The sequence below is a fragment of the Caretta caretta genome, chromosome 14, assembly GCF_965140235.1.
Source record: "Caretta caretta isolate rCarCar2 chromosome 14, rCarCar1.hap1, whole genome shotgun sequence".
NCBI classification, from domain to species: Eukaryota; Metazoa; Chordata; order Testudines; family Cheloniidae; genus Caretta; species Caretta caretta.
The window spans coordinates 27502205-27523901 of NC_134219.1; the positions used below are offsets into that span (position 1 = coordinate 27502205).

Here is a 21697-nt window from a genome sequence, read left to right on the forward strand (position 1 = left end):
TTGGAGTCCCTCTCCTCTAACTCCAGCCAGGATAACACCAGTCTGGCTTCAGGCCTCTCCACTCCCCTGAAACTTCTCTTGCCAAAGTTTCTGAGAACAGTTGTCTGGGGAACTTTCAGGGCATCTGTGACGAAGTGGGACTGTTCTTAATGTTTCCTCTGAATATTGTGGGGGTGCCTCAGTTTCCCCTAGTCAGTTCTTAAGTATCTAAGTGGTGGGGTAAGGGTGTATAATCACTGCAGAGCCCTAGAAGGCATGTGTGTGCAGGAGTCTGGACACAGAGGATGGCCGACGCCCTGTTTCCTGGCAACTGATGGCCTGGGCCTTTCCCCCCTGCAAGGTGAGAGCTAAAGAGTTGGAGAACAAAGGAATCCGGTGACCTCCTGGCACGGGAAAAGGAACAAAGCCCAGAGGAGGAGAGGCTGGAGGGAGTTTCAGTTTGAGGCTGGCTGGGACATGGAGTGAAGGGCAGACGTGGTTGTCTGGCTCACTGCCCCCCAAAATGGACCCAGCTGAGGGGTCCCGTTCTCTGCACCTACAAGCTCTGTTTTAGACCATGTTCCTGTCGTCTAATAAACCTCTGTTTTACTGGCTGGCTGAGAGTCACGTCTGACTGCGAAGTTAGGGGGCAGGACCCTCTGGCTTCCCCCGGAGCCCCGCCTGAGCGGACTCGCTGTGGGAAGCGCACGGAGGTGTAGAGGATGCTGAATGCTCCAAGGTCAGGCCCAGGAAGGTGGAAGCTGTGTGAACTTTGTGTCCTGAAGACAGGCTGCTCACAGAAAGGAGACTGCCCCAGAGTCCTGCCTGGCTTCATAGGGAGCAGTTCCAGAGCATCTCCCAGGGACTCCGTGACAACTGGTGGTAGCAGTGGGATCTACTGCACCCCGTAGACGGCACTTCCTGCAGTAAGTGACTGGGGAGCAGTAAAACGAAGGGGGATTGACGGGGACCAGGCCTCTTTAGTCTTCATCCTCCCTGACCTCTCAGCTGCATTCCACGCTGCTGATCACACTTTCTTTCTTCACACCTTGTTTGCTCTTGGCTTTTTGATCCTTTCCTCTTCTGGTTCCTGTCCTTATCTTTCCCAGGCAAAAGTACTTAGGGTCCAACCCTGTGTATTCAGATTACTAAAGAGTTAACATTATTTTAACCTGATACTTGTCCAGGCTTCCTACCTGCCACACCACACTAGGGCAGACAATAAAGCAGTCACCAAAGGTTTGAGTATCTTAATCTGCCAGTCATACCTGAGCTATAAACATTGCACCCTGCAGGATATGCTTGGATCCACTAGGTTCTGAAGAAACATATGGCTAATATAATGCAACTGATTTTGTAAAATATATTTGAATAGCAAATGTGGAGGATAATTATTTATCGGAAGGAAAGAGGAGAATTAGGAAAAACTGGATTAGAAGATTTATAACTATCTTTTTGCAACCCCCACCCCCCACAAACAAAACAAAACAAAACAAAAACAGTGGGCCAGATCTTCAGGAGACATAAATCAGTGTAGCTCTATTGGCTTCTGTGGACCTTTGCCAATTTATACCAGCGAGGGATCTAGCCCATTACCTCTGTCTCCTCACTGCCTCATAAGAATTAATCTTGATACAATAAGTCTGTAACTAAAATGTAGTGCTGGTAAATGTATTATTATCTCAGAGCTATACATTGATGTTATTTCCAGAAGCATATAGATTCTGGGGTATTTTTGTGTAACCTATCAGTAACACTTGTGGGGCCATCAGCCCCTATCCTGCAATCTGATGCAGGCATGTGCACTCCTGGGAAGTGTCATTAATTCCACTGCAGGGTCTGGGCCTGATTTGATATTTCCCAGTTGGCCAAGGCCATGGTTGTTGTGAATTAAAAAACTATATTAACAACTGCATAGAACATAATGACAGATTAAAATAATAAATAAAGCCCAATACCACACTAGCCAGTCCTTTGCAATTTATTCATCCCAGAAGTCATAGAGATGATTTGCTGAACCCTACTCCAAATTAGCATATTCAATGAGCTAATATCAAAATCATCATGTCATAGCTATAGTTCACACTTTAAAATGTAAATTTTGTCTTGTAATGACTTACAAGCAGCACGAAATGGGACTCCTAATTTTCCTTGGATATTATTTACTAGGACAACTTGGCCAGTTCTTCTTGAGATCATGTTGGGAAGAAGGGCTGAAAAAACAACAAAAAGGAAAAAGTGAAAAAATATGAATGTGAACTAAGCTGAGACACAGAAACTCTGTTGTATCCATGTTGGTCCCAGGATATTAGAGAGACAGGATGGATGAGGTAATATCTTTTATGAGACCAACTTCAGTTGGTGAAGGAGACAAGCTTTCAAGCTTTACACAGAGCTCTTCAGGTCTGGGAAATGTACTCAGTGTGTCACAGCTAAACACAAGGTCAAAGAGATTGTTTAGCCCAAATAGTTAACACAGATTTCAAGGTACCATTCAAGGGAACATGGTCAGTTAACATCCCTCCAGTCATGGAGTGGGGGAATTTAAAAAGGCTGGGGAGGGGGATTAGTGGGTTAGCTTGTTGTAATAAAAATAAGCCATAAATGTAGTGTCTCTATTCAGTCCATGATTTTTAGTGTCTAGCAAAGTTATGAATTTAAGCTCCCAGGCTCATCTTTTGAAGGTGTTTTGAAGGTTTCCTTTGAGGATGAGGACTGAGAGGTCAGATACTGAGTTTTCGTTTTGTGAAAAGTGTTTGCCCATGGGTGGTAGGGTGTTTTAATCTTTTATTATTTTTTCTGTGTGAATTCATTTGAAAACATAGTGATTGACTGATTTCCCCCACCTAGTTATTAATTATTTATTATTAATTATTATTATTATTATTATTATTTATTATTTATTGGGGCATCTAGTGCACTGCATGAGGTACACCACATGTTGTGATAGGCATGTGTAGGACCCAAAAATCTTGAAAGGTGTGTTGTGGGGGGTGTTAATCATTGTAGCAATGGAGATATGTCTACAAATTTTGCATCTGTTGTTCTTGCAGAGTCTGGTGCCGCTTTGAGTTGATGTTTCCTGGTCTGTGGGGAGCTGGCTTCTGATGATGAGCTTGGAGAGGTTGGCCGGCTGTTTGAAGGCCAGAAAAGGGGGCTCAGAAAGGATTTCTTTCAGGGTGTGGTCCCCATCAAGTATGGGTTGTAATTAGGGCTGTCAATCAATTGCAGTTAATGCCTGCAATTAACTTAAACCCAAATTAACCTGTCAATTCTTAACAGGTTAATCACATACCTCTGGGCGGGGAGGGAGGTGTGGAGGCGGGGGGAGGGGGCTGAAGCTGCATTGTATGGGAAGAGTTAGGTGCCTAAGAAAGGGATCCTTAGAACCCATCAAGCTGAGCAGGCTGCTAGTTAAGCTAGCCCTGAGTGAAATGCAGAAGAAAGGGGTGGGGTTTAGGGCCCAGATCCATATCTCTCCTGTTTAAGCTGTTCCACTTTGTATAAAATAACTCAATATTCATTGGGTCAGACAGAGAGCAAGGAAGTGTGAGGACTCTATAGTCCAGTGGTTGGACCACTCCCTTGGGAGGGTCATGTTCAAGTCCCTGCTCCAATGGCTCTTTGCCATGGCCGGATTGCACGAGAGTCTGCCCCTGGCACTGATTTCTGTGGTTGTGCTGGGATCTTCTTGACCATCTGTATATTTAGTGTAATTTTGAGACCCACTATTTTCCTCCCATCTCTTTCTCATGAAGAGATCTGGCAACTGAGAGATCCTTCTTCAGCCTCTGTCAGAGCTTGACTCCAGTTCTCAGCCTTCCCAGGGGTGTATACAACAGCTTAGTGTTTTGGACACACACACACACACACACACACACACACACACATACACCCCAGACTGTTTTTTCCTTAAGAGTGAAAAATGTTAAAAAGTTATAAATGAATCTGAGTGATTGGCAGTTCTAGAGGTGTACTCCCTGCAACAGAGCTGATAGCAGTCTTGAGATACTTTCCCTGGGATGATAAGAAAGAGCAACAGGGTAGAACCAAGAGCATCTGAATGAAACTTTGGTTGCTCTTGGGACAGCAGACAAAGAATGAGGGAGGGAAGAAGGAGAAAGGTGGGAGAAACAGAAGGCAGCAAAATATCTGGCTCTCTGAAGTACCTTTACAAAATCCCTCTGCTCTAAGGGCTCGATCCTGTATGGTGCTCTCACCCGAATTCTTTAAAACACTTAAACATGTGCTTAATTTTAACCACGTGGGTAGCCCCAGGAAAGTCAATGGGACAACTCACATACTAAAAGTTAAGGATGTGCATAAGTACTTTGCTGCATCAGGACCAGAGTGCTCAGCATCTTGCATGATTGAGCCTAAGTGCACCCCAAATTTGTACACAATTATGTGCTGGATACAGTCTTGTCATGGCTAAGTTTTAGCCTGGCTGCATGCACTCCTTATTGATTTGTGACAGTAGAAGCACATGCCTACAGGGGTCACTTGCAAACATACAACTGGGTGTTTTGAAAATTGGGCCATGATGTCACTTATTGTTGATAAACACTCTTCTCTTCAAACTCAGGAGGCCTGATTCTATTCTCATTTGCTCCAATTTCAAACCACTGATTTTCAGTAGAGATTCTTCTGATTTACACTGATGGAGATGAAAACAAAATTTGACCCAAGCCATGCCACAACACAACACAATGACTTGGCACCCAATCTTTAAATAGCACTTTCAAAAGAAGAAAAAAATCAAAATACCTTTGGTTAGTGTTATAGGTCCAAAATAGTTGGCATCCATAATCTTTTTATCGAGTTCCAAGGAGATACTCTGCACTGGTCCTTTCACCTTCATGCTAGCATTGTTGATCAGTATATCCACACATCCATAGCAATCCAATATTTCTTTAGCTACATCTTGAATGCAGTTTATGTCTGAGAGATCCAGAAGTACGAGCTTTGGTGTAAATGTCTTTTTTAAAAAAAAGGAAATAGTATTTTGTTATTTCAGGCATACAAGGTTATATGAAAGGAGACTGTGTCAGCTCTCTGTTTTAAAGTGTATTTACTGTCATATGCGAAGAAAGTGCTCTCAGCATCATTTTGAGAATATTGTTTTCCCTTTTTACCCACTCTCAGAGGAATCTGACTCAGTGTTGCCATCTCACATGATTTTATCATGACTCTTGCAATACTTGATGTAGTTCTTAAAATCCCAGTTCCTGAAGCCCAGAAATTATGGGAGAATCTCAGCTTTCATTTTTAAAACTAGTCAATTTCTAGCCATTGTGCGTATGAAGAAAAGCTGGGAACCTGACCTGACGCACTATAAAGGCTCAGAAGCCAGAACACTGTGACACTCTAAGTACCTTTCCAAGACCTGAGGCAAAGCTCTGCATAGCTTGAAAAAGCTTGTCTCTCTCACCAACAGAAGTTGGTCCAATCAAGGATATTACCTCACTCACCTTCTCTCTAAAAAGAACCCAAGTCATTATTCTTTAAAATCTCATGGTTTTTAAATTATCCCATGGTAGCTGATGGCCCAACTCATGACCTTTGAAAATGTGGCTTTTGCTGAAAGAGACCCCTCTGTTAGGCAACTTGGGAGCTCCACAACTGGGGTAAATCCCACCTCCCTTCTCTTCACTAGTGGCTAGTATTGTGTCTAAAGTAAATGCTGGGGTGCATGTAGCAAACTGACCCCACTCCCACACAGATGAATCTCCTGCTATCCCCTGCATGTTGATGATATTTTCAGGGGTCATTACATGGAGACATTTTGTGAGGAGAAGTGGTTGGAGAAGTGTGAACAGAAAGGGCCGTCCCCTAACCCTCCCCTCTTCAGAATGAAAACAGGGACAGGAAAGAACAGGGTGGCAGAAAAATGTGTGACCTACTAGAACTTATGCCCTCTGTAGTCTGTTCCCTAGGCCCAGGGAGCATTAGGTGGAAACAGAGAAGGTGGAGGTGCATCATCACATTCCTTTTGACAATTATCTTGCCTTTCCCAAACTTTAGACTCCTGGGTTTGCCTGGATGCCAGCTTGACTCGTCTGTCCCCTTCCCAGCCACTCGGTACTGGGGGCAAGTGACCCTGTGGGCAGTGGAGAAGTTAGAGCTGCTTGTGGCATCTTAGAGACTAACCAATTTATTTGAGCATAAGCTTTCGTGAAGTGAGCTGTAGCTCACGAAAGCTTATGCTCAAATAAATTGGTTCGTCTCTAAGGTACCACAAATACTCCTTTTCTTTTTGCGAATACAGACTAACACGGCTGCTACTCTGAAACCTGTTAGAGCTGCTGTGGCTAACCTATGCTTTGGCCAGTGCCAGGGTCAGGAAACCTCTAAGGTAGCATAAAGTTTAGCATGAGCAGAAAACCTGGGCTAGTCCCTGTAATTGATGTGCATGTTGATTTTTGTTAAATTGGGGCAGAACTGGGAGTTGAAGCACTGGGGCCAAGCATTTCAAAACCAGGTGTCTAAAACTAGGGTCCACATGCTATTTTTAGAGACCTAAATAAAAGTAGCCCTGTTTTCAAAATAGACTGAGTGCCCACAACTCCCTTTGGTCTCAGCAGACCTTGTGGACTTTTGGCACTTCTGGAAATCAGGCTGTGTATATCTGAGTATCTAAATATGACTTAAGCAGCCTGCATGTGGCACTAGGCCTGAAAATGGACTTTATACGAGCCATAAACATTCTAACAGCCACTGTCCGAAATTCATTTGTATGTAAAAACTGTGCCAAGCACCAGATCATTAATATTTTCCCTCCAGATCTGTATACTTTGACAAGGCACAAAGCAAGGAGAGGACATACTTACCACGCTGGGGTCTCCCACACTGATTAAAGCATTATACAAGGCTTCTAACTTCTCCCATGTCTTGCCACACAGCACTAACCTAGCTCCTCCGGAGTGAAAGACTCGAGAGCATTCTGGAAAATAAATATATTAATAAGGAATAGTAAAAAGTCAGTTGGAGTAATTTCACTTTGAAATGATTGTTCTGCTGTTGATGAATTCAGTGTTTTTTTCAAACTTCATTAATTTTGGAAAAAGCAACAATAAAAAATAATGAAGAAACATAAACCCCTTCACGGGACAGGAAATGTATACATGAACAGTAAGTACAAAACAGATTAACATCTTTTACAATATTAAAAGCATGCAGAATGGTGCACTCTAGCCCCATGATCTAATCAAACTCTAAATAGCCAAGGAGCTTGCAGGTCACGGCTCTGAGGCTACATTTACACAGCAAGGAGGCTGTAATTTGCAGTTCATGGAGCTCTACCAGCACTATCTTTAATCTAGCTGGCTCAGTGTGACACAGAGGCCCATTGGTGGTTCTCTACTCAGTGTCAGCAACTCTTGTCAGGCCTGACTGACTGTACCTGACACAATGTTGTCAGAATATGTACCTAAAAGGTGTCATGTAAGGTATCATATGCAAACTGGTAACACACTGGTCTCAAAACTCATTGTGTGGTGCATGTACAGGGTGCGTACAAAGAGTTATGGATATGTATTGGAATTATGTCCTTAAAAAGTGTTTGGGCTCAGGGCAGGGCTCGGGGTGCAAGGTGGGACAGCGGGGTCAGTGTGCAAGGTGCGGCGGGGGCTCAGGGCAGGGGGTTGGGGTGCAGGAGGGGTGTGGGGTGCGGCAGGGGGCTCACGGCAGGGGGTTCAGCTGCAGGAGGGGTTCGGGGGGTGGGTCTGGCCCAGCGTGCACTGGGGGCAGGGCAGGCTCCCTGTCTGCCTTCCCTGCCCCCGTGCCACTCCGGGAAGCAGCCGGGAGGTCGGGGATGGGGGGGGGCTGCACAGGGGTCTGTGTGTTGCCCTGGCCGCACCTCCAGGTACCTCCCCCAAGGCTCCCATTGGCTGCAGTTCTATGTTCCCGGCCAATGGGAGCTTTGGGGGAGGTACCCGGAGGCATGGCCAGGGCAACACACAGACCCCTGTGCCCCCCCCTCCTCCCCCAGGTCCTGGCCGCTTCCCGGAGTGGTGCTGGGGCAGGGCAGGCAGGCAGGGAGCCTGCCCTGCCGCCAGTGTGTGCCGGGCTGGAGCCACTGTAGGTAAATGCTCGGGGGGCGGGGGGCCCGTGGGGAGCTGGCGGGCCGCAGAAAATAACCCCGCGGGCCACATGCGGCCCATGGGCTGCATGTTTGAGACCCCTGCCCTAGGTTATCATTCACCTGAAGAGTCAAAAACCAAGTGTTTTGAGTTCCATATGTTGGGTCCTGGCTAAAGCTATATAAGCCAACCATGGTGAGAAAAACATCTTTGAAGAAAAGACTCTAGTTTGGTGGGGGGGCGGGGGGATTCTTAGAAGAATATTTTTACTTTCATTTGTTTGTAACCATTACTTATTCCTTATATTTGGTATCACATAAACCTACATCCTTTTGTGAATAAATTAAGTTAATAAGCGGTTGTGAACTGTCTCTTTGAAGGCACAACAAATTTGATAAGATTTGTGGATGCTAAAGTAAGAAGAGCTGAACACTGCAGAGAAAGGCATCTGTGAGGAACTTGGGAATTGAGGTTTACTGACGATTACATGCTAGGCAAGGTTATGACTGGCAGAGCCCTGAAGAGTTTGCTGACAAGGCAGACAGGCTAGAGAGTCAGGAAGCTGACAATATGCAGAGCTTAGCAGCAGCAAAGTTCTCACCTGCTGAAGCAGAGGGGGTAATACGGTTGTGGGAACCCTGACGGATCATCGCACTCACTAAATTGCAGTGAGACTGCAGTGCCCACAGCCTTCAGCTTGGGCTGCACAAGCCCACTGGCACCTCTGTCTACGTACTCACATACTAGTAGTCGAAATTATTCCTTCCAGTGTGGTAATATCTTGCATTTGTTGATATAGAATGTCATCTGCCCTCAAGCAGCCCATTCACTTGTCTTGGTTATGTTCCTTTGAAATTCCTTGCAGTCTTCCTTAACCTTGACTAACTAAATAATTTTGTATGCAGTATTTCTGTAGCTGATCCCACACTCCTTGTTGTCACCTAATACCCCACACTGGAACCCATATGGGCTATCTCAAACCACTACAACCCATAGTCAATGGGGACCCTATCCCGAAAGAAATCTTTCCTGAACCCTCTCTTCTGACCTTCAAACAATCCCCCAATCTCTCCAACCTCATCATCAAAAGCAAGTTCCCCACAGATCAGGACACACTAACTCAAAGCGGACTCTGCCAGAACAACAGATGCAAAACCTGCAGACATATCTCCACTGCTACAATGATCAAAACTCCCCCACAACACACCTTTCAAGATCCATGGGTCCTACAAATGATTATCACACGTGGTGAACCTCCTCCAGTGCACTAAATGATCCAATATCAACTAGCAGATAATCACTATGTTCTCAAATGAACACACATAGGAAAATGATATAAGACAAAAACACCCTATCACCCACAGGTGAACACTTTTCACAAAGCAATCACTCTCCTCATCTTATCAGTCCCCATCTTCAAAGGAAACCTGCACACCACTTTTAAAAGACAAGCCCAGGAACTTAAATTTACAACTTTGCTAGACACTAAAAATCATGGTCTTAATAAAGACATTGGATCTATGGCTTATTACAACAATCTGTAGTGTATGTAGAAGCATGTAGAAGGTCCTTTGGGTGAGTTTGTGGGGGAGGAGTTTGTAGAGTTTTCCTTGGAGTTGTTTGGGGAAGGATTTGATGCTATTCAAATAAACATGCAAAAACTAACGGCTAGATTTCTGGAATAGTCCAAGGGAACCCAGAGTTGCTATAGCCTTTCATAAGAATGTACCATTTGTTCAGCTAACAAGATTTCATAGTTAAAATCTATATTTAATTTTGTGATTAAAATGTGTATAAAAGGAAGTCAGCTATAAATGATACAGCTTTGGGTAAAATACTGTAATTTTTAGTGACAGGGCTTACCTCATGGGCAATCCTGCTGGGAAAGACAGGGTTTGTACTCATAATGCTTTCTTTTAGTTTAAGTGATAAAGTGAAGAAATAAGGCTAATGCTTGCAATCAAGCATACTTATGTTATCAAGCTAGTGAAATACATCTGTGCTGAAAGAAGCAGTTAATAAAAGGAACTGAAACCAAATACTGTGTTTATAAGGACACCTAATCACAAAGTGCAATAATCAGAAATGTAACTGATTAATAATGCACAGACTTAGCTCAAGGTCCCACCATTGTTGTTAACACAATGAGAACAGATGGAGAAATTGCAACTTGAGGAAGCATAACTGCAAAGTTGGCCAAGAAATACACCACCAAGTGGCCCATGGAAAGCAACTTGGGAAGGTAAGTTGCCTACCGGAGCAAACCCGCTGGTGTTCAAGATATGTCCAATGGTGGTTGTACCTACATTTATGGCCTAACTTGCCTTGGTGTGACAATTCCACTCCAGTTGCAAGAGCTCAAAGTAGGGCTGTTGATTAATCGCAGTTAACTCACTCAATTTACACAAAAATTAATTGCGATTAAAAAAAATTAATCAGGATTAATCACAGTTTTAATTGCAATGTTAAACAATAGAATACCAATTGAAATGTATTAAATATTTTTGGATGTTTTTCTACATTTTCAAATATATTGATTTCAATTACAACATGGAATACAAAGTGTACAGTGCTCACTTTATTATATACAAAAGTAGTAATATTTTTAATTCATCTCATACAAGTACTGTAGTCCAACCTTTTTATTGTGAAAATGCTCACTTTATATTTATTTTAATACAAATATTTACACAGTAAAAAATAAAAGAAATATAGTTTTAAATTTGCCTAGTACAAGTACTGTAGTGCAATCTCTTTATCATAAAAGTTAAACTTACAAATGTAGAATTATGTACAAAAAATAACTGCTTTCAAAAACAAAACAATGTAAAACTTTAGAGCCTACAAGTCCACTCAGTCCTACTTCCTGTTCAGCCAATCGCTAAAACAAACGAGTTTGTTTACATTTACGGGAGATAATGCTGCCCACTTCTTATTTACAATGTCACCTGAAAGTGAGAACTGGAGTTCGCATGGCACTTTTGCCAGCATTGCAAGGTATTTACGTGCCAAATGTGGCAAACATGTGTAAACCCATTCATGCTTCAGCCACCATTCCAGAGGACACACTTCCATGCTGATGATGCTCATTAAAAAAATAATGTGTTAATTAAATTTGTGACTGAAATCCTTGGGGAGAATTGTGTGTCTCCTCCTGTTTTACCAACATTCTGCCATATATTTCATGTTATAGCAGTCTTGTATGATGACCCAGCACATATTGTTTGTTTTAAAACACTTTCACTGAAGATTTGACAAAACACAAAGAAGGTACCAATGTGAGATTTCTAAACAAGGCTACAGAAATCGATCCAAGGTTTAAGAATTTTGAAGTCCAAAATCTGAGAGAGATGAGGTGTGGAGCATGCTTTCAGAAGTCTTAAAAGAGCAACACTCTGATGTGGAAACTGCAGAACCCAAACCACCAAAAAAGAAAACCAACCTTCTGCTGGTGGCATCTAACTCAGATGATGAAAATGAATTTGTATTGGTCTGTACTGCTTTGGATCGTTATCGAGCAGAACCCATCATCAGCATGGACGCATGTCTCCTGGAATGGTGGCATACAAATGTTTGCAGGGGCATACAAATGTTTAGCATATGTGGCACAGCACCTTGCGACACCACCTACACCAGCGCCATGCGAACACCCGTTCTCCCTTTCAGGTGACATTGTAAACAAGAAGTTTATCTCCTGCATTATTTCCTGCAAATGTAAACAAACTTGTTTGTCCAAGTGATTGGGTGAACAAGAAGTAGAACTGAGTGAACTTGTAGGCTCTAAAGTTTTACAATGTTTTATTTTTGAATGCAGTTATTTTTTGTACATAATTCTACATTTGTAAGTTCAACTTTCATGATAAAGAGATTGCACTACAGTACTTGTACTAGGTGAATTTAAAACTATATTTCTTTTGTTTTTTACTATGCAAATATTTGTAATAAAAATAAATATAAAGTGAGCACTGTACACTTTGTAGTCTGTGTTGTAACTGAAAGCAGTATATGTTAAAATGTACAAAACATCCACAAAATTTAATAAATAGTGTTCTATTATTGTTTAACAGTGCAATTAATCACAATTTTTTTTTAATTACTTGACAGCTTTACTCAAAGGCTGATGTTTATTTCATGATTGAATAGTGAGAGACCACAACCATCATTTTTGTTGGACATTTCAAATTTTAGGCAGAAGTATGGGTCTGATTGGTCCATCCAAGCACCTCAAAGAAGGGGAACCAAGTTGGATTACCCAAGAAATGGGATAAAAGGGCCTGTCTCCTTCAGCATATCGTTTTCCAAAAGCCAAAAAGACTTGGAAGGGAGAAGACTGAGGTCCAGGGCTGGCCACCTGGGAATCCTGGTGATATAAAGTACCTATCTTAAATATGAACCCTTTAACTGCTTCTTTCTGTTTTCCTGAACTAGAGCCTGATTAAGCCACATGCACTGATGAGTCATTCCTGTGCTAGGCTCCAGCCAATCCACAAGCCAAGGACTGGTATGTTAACGTTAACTAAGACTGTGAAACACTATGTGTGGCTACCGTAGTTACTGGTTTCATACTACCTTCCAAGTTCTAGTATACAGATATAAAATGAGACCAAGCGTGCAAACTTGTTGAACGGCACTCATTCTATATAGGCTGTCATAAATGCAGGAATTCATCTTAGGTAGTTAGGAGTCAGATGGTGGGGCTAATATAGTTCATTGGGAAATAGATTAAAAGGTTTGACTGCTATAAATCCATGGGGAGGAGATGTTGGTGAATTAGCATGTAAGTATTTGGCCAAAATGGCTTGTGGTCCAGCTTTGGATTATTTTTCCTCTGTTGTGTTAGCAACACCAGAGTTAATAAACAATTGGCCCTATTTGACTCTTAGTCAAGAATCTAAACAAAGTCACCTTCCCAACATAAGAATTGAGTATAAGTGTTATTTCCTAGTGTGATTTGATTCTGAAAAACTTAAATGGATATATTGATCATTTATGTTAGGCAAATCGTAGTCCAATATTATTTTTGTCTTCTTATATCCTTTACAATTAAGCTGCTGTTAAGGATATTTAATAGAACTCTATAAAGCTAAATTCAATTCTCATATCCTTAGGAATTAGGAATTAAAATTAAAAGAACCTGAGGAAAAGTAGTATGGGTAATCAGCTAAGCAGTTGCTCAACTAAAGTTTATTTTATGCTCTGTTTTTCTTACAACTGGGTGGCAGGGTAGCTGGAAGTTAGGTGCTGCGATGCTGAGCACTGGAACACCTAAGTCTCTTTACAGAGCTAGCCCTATCTTCCTGTGCACTTACACACATGTGGCAGCATGGTGGCTGTGGACAATATCTGTTCATGATGAGCTGCATCCCTGCTGCTGGATTATTGCAATAGCAGTAAATATGGCATATATTGTCCAATGTTCCTTTTGAGCTGGGGTTCCATGGAACAGCTGATAATAAATAGCATTTCAAGGCAGATGCTGCTGCAAGATGATTTCATGCCAAGTGAAGGATTAGAACCAGTGTACTGTACTGCAAGCTCAGCTTAGTGTCTCATTCAGCTTTCTGCCTCAGACTTGGCTCTGTAAAATGGACTTGTCCCTCACCTCATGTACAGTAACAATTTCATATACTGTATAGGATAGCTCACTGCTGGAAGGACCTGGTATCATTGCCCATGTAAATATTCAAGCCACATCAGTAATGCAGAAAGACGGATTTGATATTTGAAAAAGGATTCTCTAAGGAAGAGCTCACCACACCTAGTCATGAAGCATTGTATTGTTTCTCTCTGGCTTTGCAGGTAAGCCATATTGAATTACAGTCGTGCCTACTAGATTCTGTTTCATAGACCTGTGTGTTTGCAGAGGATGCAGACCTGCTTTCTGTGTTACTGCCTTATGTTAAGAAACCAACTGTATAAATACCATTAATGTTGAGTCTTCCAGTTTACGTACCATGCAGTGTGAGAAGTAGCTTTGGGATATGGAGACTGCTGAGGGAGCAAGGGTGGGAGCGGAGATGTGGATCTTCCAGCAGACTGGACACACAGAAGAAGGATATTTCCAGCTATTTATCTGAGGGAGTCGGTTGTTCTGAGTATGTACTTGCTTGGCTGGTTTTGCATGGGATGCTGGCCTAAGTCTCTGAAGGGGGTTCTCTGAATGCTTTTTCACTGCATGTTCTTATATTCTGTGTGGCACGACTGTAGGGTAGTGCAGACACCTATCTAAGATGCTAGATATCAGAGCATTCAGGAGGGAGGTAATGTTGCTCCCAACTCCATGCCCTTTCTCATGGCAACTATATTCCCTGTTTATTTACACATAACATAGCCTGGTTTCCTTTTCTACCATGCAGCTAATTCCCTGAAGAAAACATCTCTGAAAATAGAAATCCATTCCAAACATCTCCCATTTAGTGTAGGAAAAAACTGAAAAGAAAAAACAAAGTGTAAAGGCTGTGGTTCTTGTAAACCAAACCAAATCCAAAACGAAATCACAAAGGCACAATTTTAAATATTAAAAAATTCCTTTAGAAGGCATGTTCTGCATGTAATATTAGACTGTATGAGCAAAGAGCAGCAGCTGTCCTGTCCCCAGAGAGGATGGAAATGGCTCAGCCCTTCTACGCTGGAGGGAGTGGTGAGGCCCCAGAAAACACAAACAGGTGAAGTAGTTTTTTAAAAATGAAATGAAATAAAGGCCTAATGTACTACTAATAATCAACAAACCATTAAAAAGGAATGCAAATGAATATAATGCTCGATTTTTCAATCAATAGAGATTCAAATATAAATAAAATAATGTGTAAGTGCAACGTGATATGTCTAGAGCAACTACCCAAGACCGACATGCATCTAAAAGAACCGCTGTGCTAGCTTCCTGTGACTATATAGCATGAACTGAGACAGCAGTGCTGCTTGGCCACTGTGATACTTACTGCCTGCTGCCGCACACACAGATGTGCCGATGCCATTGCAAAGCCGCTCAGTTAGGCCTAGATCCTGCAAACCTTACTACTGAAGTCCATTGAACTCCTCATGCTTAAAGTTATGCATGCATATAAATGTTTGCATGATCAGGGCCTGGTGGAGCTGGAGTGGTACAGACCTTATGGGTCATATTGGTTATATGAATCATCTATTTATAATGAAATGCTGCCACCTGATAGTAACTGTACACGTAATTAGATCTCACAGTGACAGCATGCTAAAAATAACTCCATCTTCATTTCCCTCTCAAACTTCTTATTCAACTGAGATCAATCTAATGTAGTCCATCTAAATCAGCAGCAGTACCTCTAAAGGGGAATAAAGAGTGCACATTCCAAAATTGTAGTACGTGTTTCTATTTATATTTGCTTTCTCTCCATTTTGCAGGTGAACATATCCTATATAAGGTAACAAACATATAAGGTCATCTGAGAATGCCCATGCTAGAGACAATGATTCTTTCACTCTATGAAACAGTGAAAACACCCCCAAACCCAGACAACTTACCCTTGCCCAATCCAGAGATGGCATCAGTAATCACTACCACTTTGTTTTGCACAGCTGATTTTGACATTAGCCGACCAACTGCTCGGTAAATATATATAATTCCACTGATTCCAAAAAGGAGCAAAGGAAGAATAAGCACAGCAAGGACACCCATTTTTACCTGAAAGAAAATAGACCAGGTTAGAGTCACAATGGAATTGAGGCATTCTTCATATTTTTCAAGATATCTTTTAAAATGAATCCTTGTCTCCATTCATGGAAAAGATAAGCAGAATGTATGGATTATGTTAGACAGCAGCAGTCACAGCATGTCACCAGTTTTTAACAGTTTCAATAGAAAACTTAGCTTGAAAATCAATGGTATAATGTGGCCCTATTTTTATCAGATAGGCTTCATTTTCCTCCTCACTATTACACATTATAGTCAAAGCCTTTTGTCATTGTATTCATGACAGTTCTCTTCTAGAAAAAGAATTGCACAGTTGCAAGAGTGAATTCAGTTTAACCAAAGGGGTGCAAAATTATGTTACATTAATCTCTGATACATTTTCCTATCCTTTTAGAACTACATAGATAAAAGCTGATTATTGCTATCACCAGATAAAGAGTAAGAGAATATATACGTTTCACATGTTACAGAAGTACTGAGAAGAGAATAACTTACTATGAATATGAAGCAGTCAAGAAGCAGATAAGTAATTAATTTATTCTAGGATTTTAATCAAATTCTTTCAGCATTTCTGGAAAGCAGTCGATGTACTGAGGCCACTTGTCTTGAGGGAGAACAGCTATGTATAGTTCTCAGCTGCATAAGAGATTTTTAAAAAGTAAATATAGTATCTACAGCAGATCCACATGCCTGATGTATTTAGTTTCATGGGGCTGGAAAGTTTTCTAGAGCTCTTTGCACTGTCCTAATTCAACTGCACAAAGAAGCTTCTGTTTTTGTGTCTTGTCTTTATGATAAAATGGAAATATGTTCCTTGGGTCACCTTGTTGTTTGGTTTAGGCCTTCAACTGATATTATGCATGAAAACAATTTGTACAAACCCAATAACGTTAGAAAGGTTCTGGTGTCTTTTTCTTTTTCAAAAGTTACAGTGGAAGTAGTTTGTTCAATCTGAATATTCAGTCGTCCATCTACTATCTAATCACCCAGCTAGCTGTCCGGAGAGAGAGTTCATTCAGAGCCACGCCCTTGGCTTCGAACAAAAATTCTTAACCAACACAACATCCGTCTCGCCAGCAAATTGAAGATCTACAGTGCAGTGGTTTTAACATCTCTCCTGTATGGATCTGAGACGTAGACTCTTTATAGGTGCCACAAAACAATCCTGAGAAGGGAAAAGCCCAGGGGGCACCGATAGGAGAGGGGATAAATTCAGCAGAGAGAACTGGGCACCTGAGTTGGAATGAGCTGTGACATGGTGTCATAAATATAAAGGGAAGGGTAAACACCTTTAAAATCCCTCCTGGCCAGAGGAAAAACCCTTTCACCTGTAAAGGGTTAAGAAGCTAGGATAACCTTGCTGGCACCTGACCAAAATGACCAATGAGGAGACAAGATACTTTCAAAAGCTGGGGGGGAGGGAGAAAGAAAGCCTCTCTCTCTCTCGGTCTGTGTGATGCTTTTGCCGGGGACAGAGCAGGAATGGAGTCTTAGAACTTAGTAAGTAATCTAGCTAGGTATGTGTTAGATTATGATTTCTTTAAATGGCTGAGAAAAATAAGCTGTGTTGAATGGAATGTAGATTCCTGTTTTTATGTCTTTTTTGTAACTTAAGGTTTTGCCTAGAGGGATTCTCTATGTTTTGAATCTAATTACCCTGTAAGGTATTTACCATCCTGATTTTACAGAGGTGATTCTTTTTACTTTTTCTTCTATTAAAATTCTTCTTTTAAGAAACTGATTGCTTTTTCATTGTTCTTAAGATCCAAGGGTTTGGGTCTGTGGTCACCTATGCAAATTGGTGAGGATTTTTATCAAACCTTCCCCAGTAAAGGGGGGTAACATTTGGGAGGATTTTTTTGGGGGGAAAGACATTTCCAAACGGACTCTTTCCTAATAATAATACCGGTTAGACATTTGGTGTTGGCAGCGAAAGTCCAAGGGCAAAAGGTAAAATAGTTTGTACCTTGGGGAAGTTTTAACTTAAACTGGTAAAATTAAGCTTAGGAGGTTTTCATGCAGGTCCCCACATCTGTACCCTAGAGTTCAGAGTGGGGAAGGAACCTTGACAGGTGGTCTATAGCAGACTCCCACCACAACATCACCCTTGTTGCTCACAGGTCTAAACTTAATCCAGAGACTCTCAGGTTTTTCTGCAGTTCCATACATGAGCTCTGAGCAGTCATACTGCTCCCTTACATACAATGCAACTCCCCCCACCTTTTCTGCCATGCCTGTCATAGAATCATAGAATCATAGAATATCAGGGTTGGAAGGAACCTCAGGAGGTCATCTAGTCCAACCCTCTGCTCAAAGCAGGACCAATCCCCAATTAAATCATCCCAGCCAGGGCTTTGTCAGGCCTGACTTTAAAAACTTCTAAGGAAGGAGATTCTACCACCTCCCTATGTCACGCATTCCAGTGTTTCACCACCCTCCTAGTGAAAACGTTTTTCCTAATATCCAACCTAAACCTCCCCCACTGCAACTTGAGACCATTACTCCTTGTTCTGTCCTCTGCTACCACTGAGAATAGTCTAGAACCATCCTCTTTGGAACCACCTCTCAGCTAGTTGAAAGCAGCTATCAAATCCCCCCTCATTCTTCTCTTCCGCAGACTAAACAATCCCAGTTCCCTCAGCCTCTCCTCATAAGTCATGTGTTCCAGTCCCCTAATCATCTTTGTTGCCCTCCGCTGGACGTTTTCCAATTTTTCCAAATCCTTCTTGTAGTGTGGGGCCCAAAACTGGACACAGTACTCTAGATGAGGCCTCACCAACGTCGAATAGAGGGGAATGATCACGTCCCTCGATCTGCTGGCAATGCCCCTACTTATACATCCCAAAATTCCATTGGCCTTCTTGGCAACAACTGCACACTGTTGACTCATATCCAGCTTCTCATCCACTGTAACCCCAGGTCCTTTTCTGCAGAACTGCAGCCGAGCCATTCGGTCCCTAGTCTATAGCGGTGCATGGGATTCTTCCACCCTAAGTGCAGGACTCTGCACTTGTCCTTGTTGAACCTCATCCTTCCTGAACAGTTTATATCCATCCATGACAGTACTCCAATCATGTGAGTTATCCCACTACGTCTCTGTTATTCCAATCACATCATAATTCCTTGACTGTGCCAGTTCTCCCTGCTTGTTTCCCAGGCTTCTTGCATTTGTGTATAGGCACTTAAGATAACTCGCTGATCATCCCTCTTTCTCAGTATGAGGCAGGAGCCCTCCCCTCTCGTGTGCTCCTGCTCGTGCTTCCTTCCGGTATCCCACTTCCGCACTTACCTCAGGGCTTTGGTCTCTTTCCCCCGGTGAACCTAGTTTAAAGCCCTCCTCACTAGGTTAGCCAGCCTGCTTGCAAAGATGCTCTTCCCTCTCTTCATTAGGTGGAGTCCGTCTCTGCCTAGCACTCCTCCTTCAGGTGGTCTGGACACTAACCTGGAACCTGAGAGACCCAGCTCAGCTACCTGTTTTGCCATGGGTTTCCTGTGTGATCTTGGGCACCTCATTCTGTCTGGACAACAGTTCCCATCTATAACATGGATATAATAGTACTGCCCTGCCTTGTAGGGTTGGGTTGAGGATAAATATATTAAAGAGCTAGTGGTTTAAACAGAGGTGGTTGGAAACTTTGTTTCCTCATGAAAATTTTGTGGGTTTTTTTGTCAAAGAAAATCCCAACATTTCTCAAAACTGAACTTTTTTCTCTGAAAATGGTCAAAAACATGAAATTAAATTAAATTAAAAATACAATTTTTCAGCCAAAATTATTTGTTTTCTCAGTTTTCATTTCTTTAAATGAAAAAGAGAAAATGTAAAAGGAAAGTGAAGACTTTCTGTGAAAGTTTTGTTTGGTGAACCCTGCACTTTATACATTGGAAAACATGGTGATGGAATGCGGTCATGGCAGCCATATGGACACTTTAGATAGAGCAGTAAATAATGTGACTTTTCCCCCGGATCATCTACAGAGTTGAGTTATGACAGTTCCTTCCATTCAAGGCTATCATGAGGCTGATGTCATTCTCAGATTAAATTCATCCATGGGCACCATTTAATTTGGTGCCTGAGTGTGATCTGAGTTCTTCTGAGCTGGCCTCCAGGCATAAGGAATAAGTTACATTCCATGTTCAGCACTGGATGAGTTGATTTTTCACCTTCTGTGAAGCACCAAGTATTGGCTATTGCCCAGAGCCACCAAGTATGTCAGTGGCAAAACCAAAAACCAAGTCCCATGAGAGCTGGGTGCATGCTACTTTGGAGGAGCTGGGCCTGAAACAAGTTCTGAATTCCTATCGACTGCATGAACTTCCTTAGACTCCCTTGAAAATAAAAGCCCAAATATGGAATTTTTTGCACCATTCTGGAGTCCTTTCAGGATGCAGAATAAAAGCACATTTGAAAATGTGGCTCAAAACAAGGATTGCAAATTTTGTTTTAAAATTAACAAGACAGCAAATACAAACGTTGAAGGACTCCTGAAATGAGCTGCACTTGGCATGTGAGGAAATGATGCATTGTAGGCATCACCTTTGAATGGACTAAAATCTCACTGTCTGAGGAGATGCAGGAAGACAGCAGCTTTTGATGTTTATCGCAGGCTCAGCGGTAAGTCCTTACTAATGTTCACTTCCAAACATAACGCATGCACAAAATAGTATTTGCCCATAAAAACACAAGTATGTACACGTAGAAACACACACACAATAATCCACATTCACAACACACATGTAGTCACAATATTTTTCAATCATAAACACACGTTGTGTGTTCACAAACACAACAATAATACACACTTGAACGCCAGAAGAAGCACTGACGACACACACAAAAAGGCACAAAAAGGTACACAACATTTTTCAGAAATAAAGACATGATATTGTACATTCACATCATGTTTGTTCTCAAGGACACACACAGGAATAGAAAACTCACATGCACATTGATTTCAACTCAGGTATACGCTCACAATAATATACCCTGACAACAACACACATGTGAGCAGTACACTTGACTAGCAAAGACACACTGAAAGCAGTGTCTCAGTACATTGCACTTAGAATGTAATCTCACAAAAAGAAACACAGAAGCCAGATCGACACTAGAAACTTTCACCATCATAGCAATGGTCAAGCATCAAGCACATCAGCTTGGAAGTGTGATTTTTGGGCAACATTTCTATACCGGTCAAACCCCTCGTGTAAACGTGGTTAAACCAGCTTACAAATGCTCCTGCGGTGTGGCTTGTTTCTCGCAGAGAACCCGTGTCAGCAATACCAGCAAAACTACTCATCCGTTTACAGGAGGAGAGCTTGTTTGTATTGCTATATCAGCAAAACTTTTCCAGTGCAGACCTGGCTCTCCACTGTCTCGCTAGACATTCTCCCTCTTCTTCTCATATAAACACACCCACACTTCCACGCACGCAGATTTACCTCCATTTACTGCCATTGGGTAAAATTATCACCCCCACCCAGTTAGTTAGGTACCGAAGTCTTATTTTCAAAAGTGACGTTGACACTTCTACATATAATATGGCCATATTTTTAAAGGTCTGTAGGTGCCTATGGAGGATTACCTAAAGAACCTAGATGCTTAATACCTATAGAAATCAATGGGTGTTAAGTGCTAAGATGTTTCTGAAAATCTCACAACACACCAAAATACCTTTAAAAATCTGGCCTGAGTGACTAAGGCATTTTTGGAAATGGAACCTTGTTACAGAAGTGCTTTTGCAAATGTTACCCCTCGCCATGAGGCAGTCACCAGCCAGAGGCAGATCCGATTGCTCACAATAGTGAGGTATTGCAGCAGGTATGAGATGGCCATGATATGAAAGAGGAAGAACTCCATGCAGTCCATCAGGCAGTGGAAGTAGGCCTGGGCATGGTAGCAAGGGAAGGAACTCGTCTCCTGATTGCTCACCATGGGGATGACCAAGCTGGTGAGCAGGACGTTCAGGAGGGA

At 42.1% G+C, this 21697-nt stretch overlaps 1 protein-coding gene across 3 annotated transcripts in view; it reads right to left on the reverse strand.

Moving 5' to 3' along the window:
* DHRS7C (dehydrogenase/reductase 7C) overlaps window positions 1–21697 on the reverse strand; it is a 45875-nt gene that overhangs the window by 16686 nt on the left and 7492 nt on the right. The window contains exons 1-5 of one of the 3 annotated variants that reach the window (XM_075119025.1): window positions 16222–16330; window positions 15558–15717; window positions 6810–6922; window positions 4747–4957; window positions 2100–2192 (exon numbers count right to left, since the gene is read on the reverse strand). In XM_075119025.1, the coding sequence (XP_074975126.1) occupies window positions 2100–2192; window positions 4747–4957; window positions 6810–6922; window positions 15558–15711 (571 nt within the window). In that variant the 5' untranslated portion in view covers window positions 15712–15717; window positions 16222–16330. Of the gene's footprint in view, window positions 1–2099; window positions 2193–4746; window positions 4958–6809; window positions 6923–15557; window positions 15718–16221; window positions 16331–21697 lie in introns of those variants that run through there. The other 2 variants (XM_075119024.1, XM_075119026.1) reach the window with 2 other exon arrangements.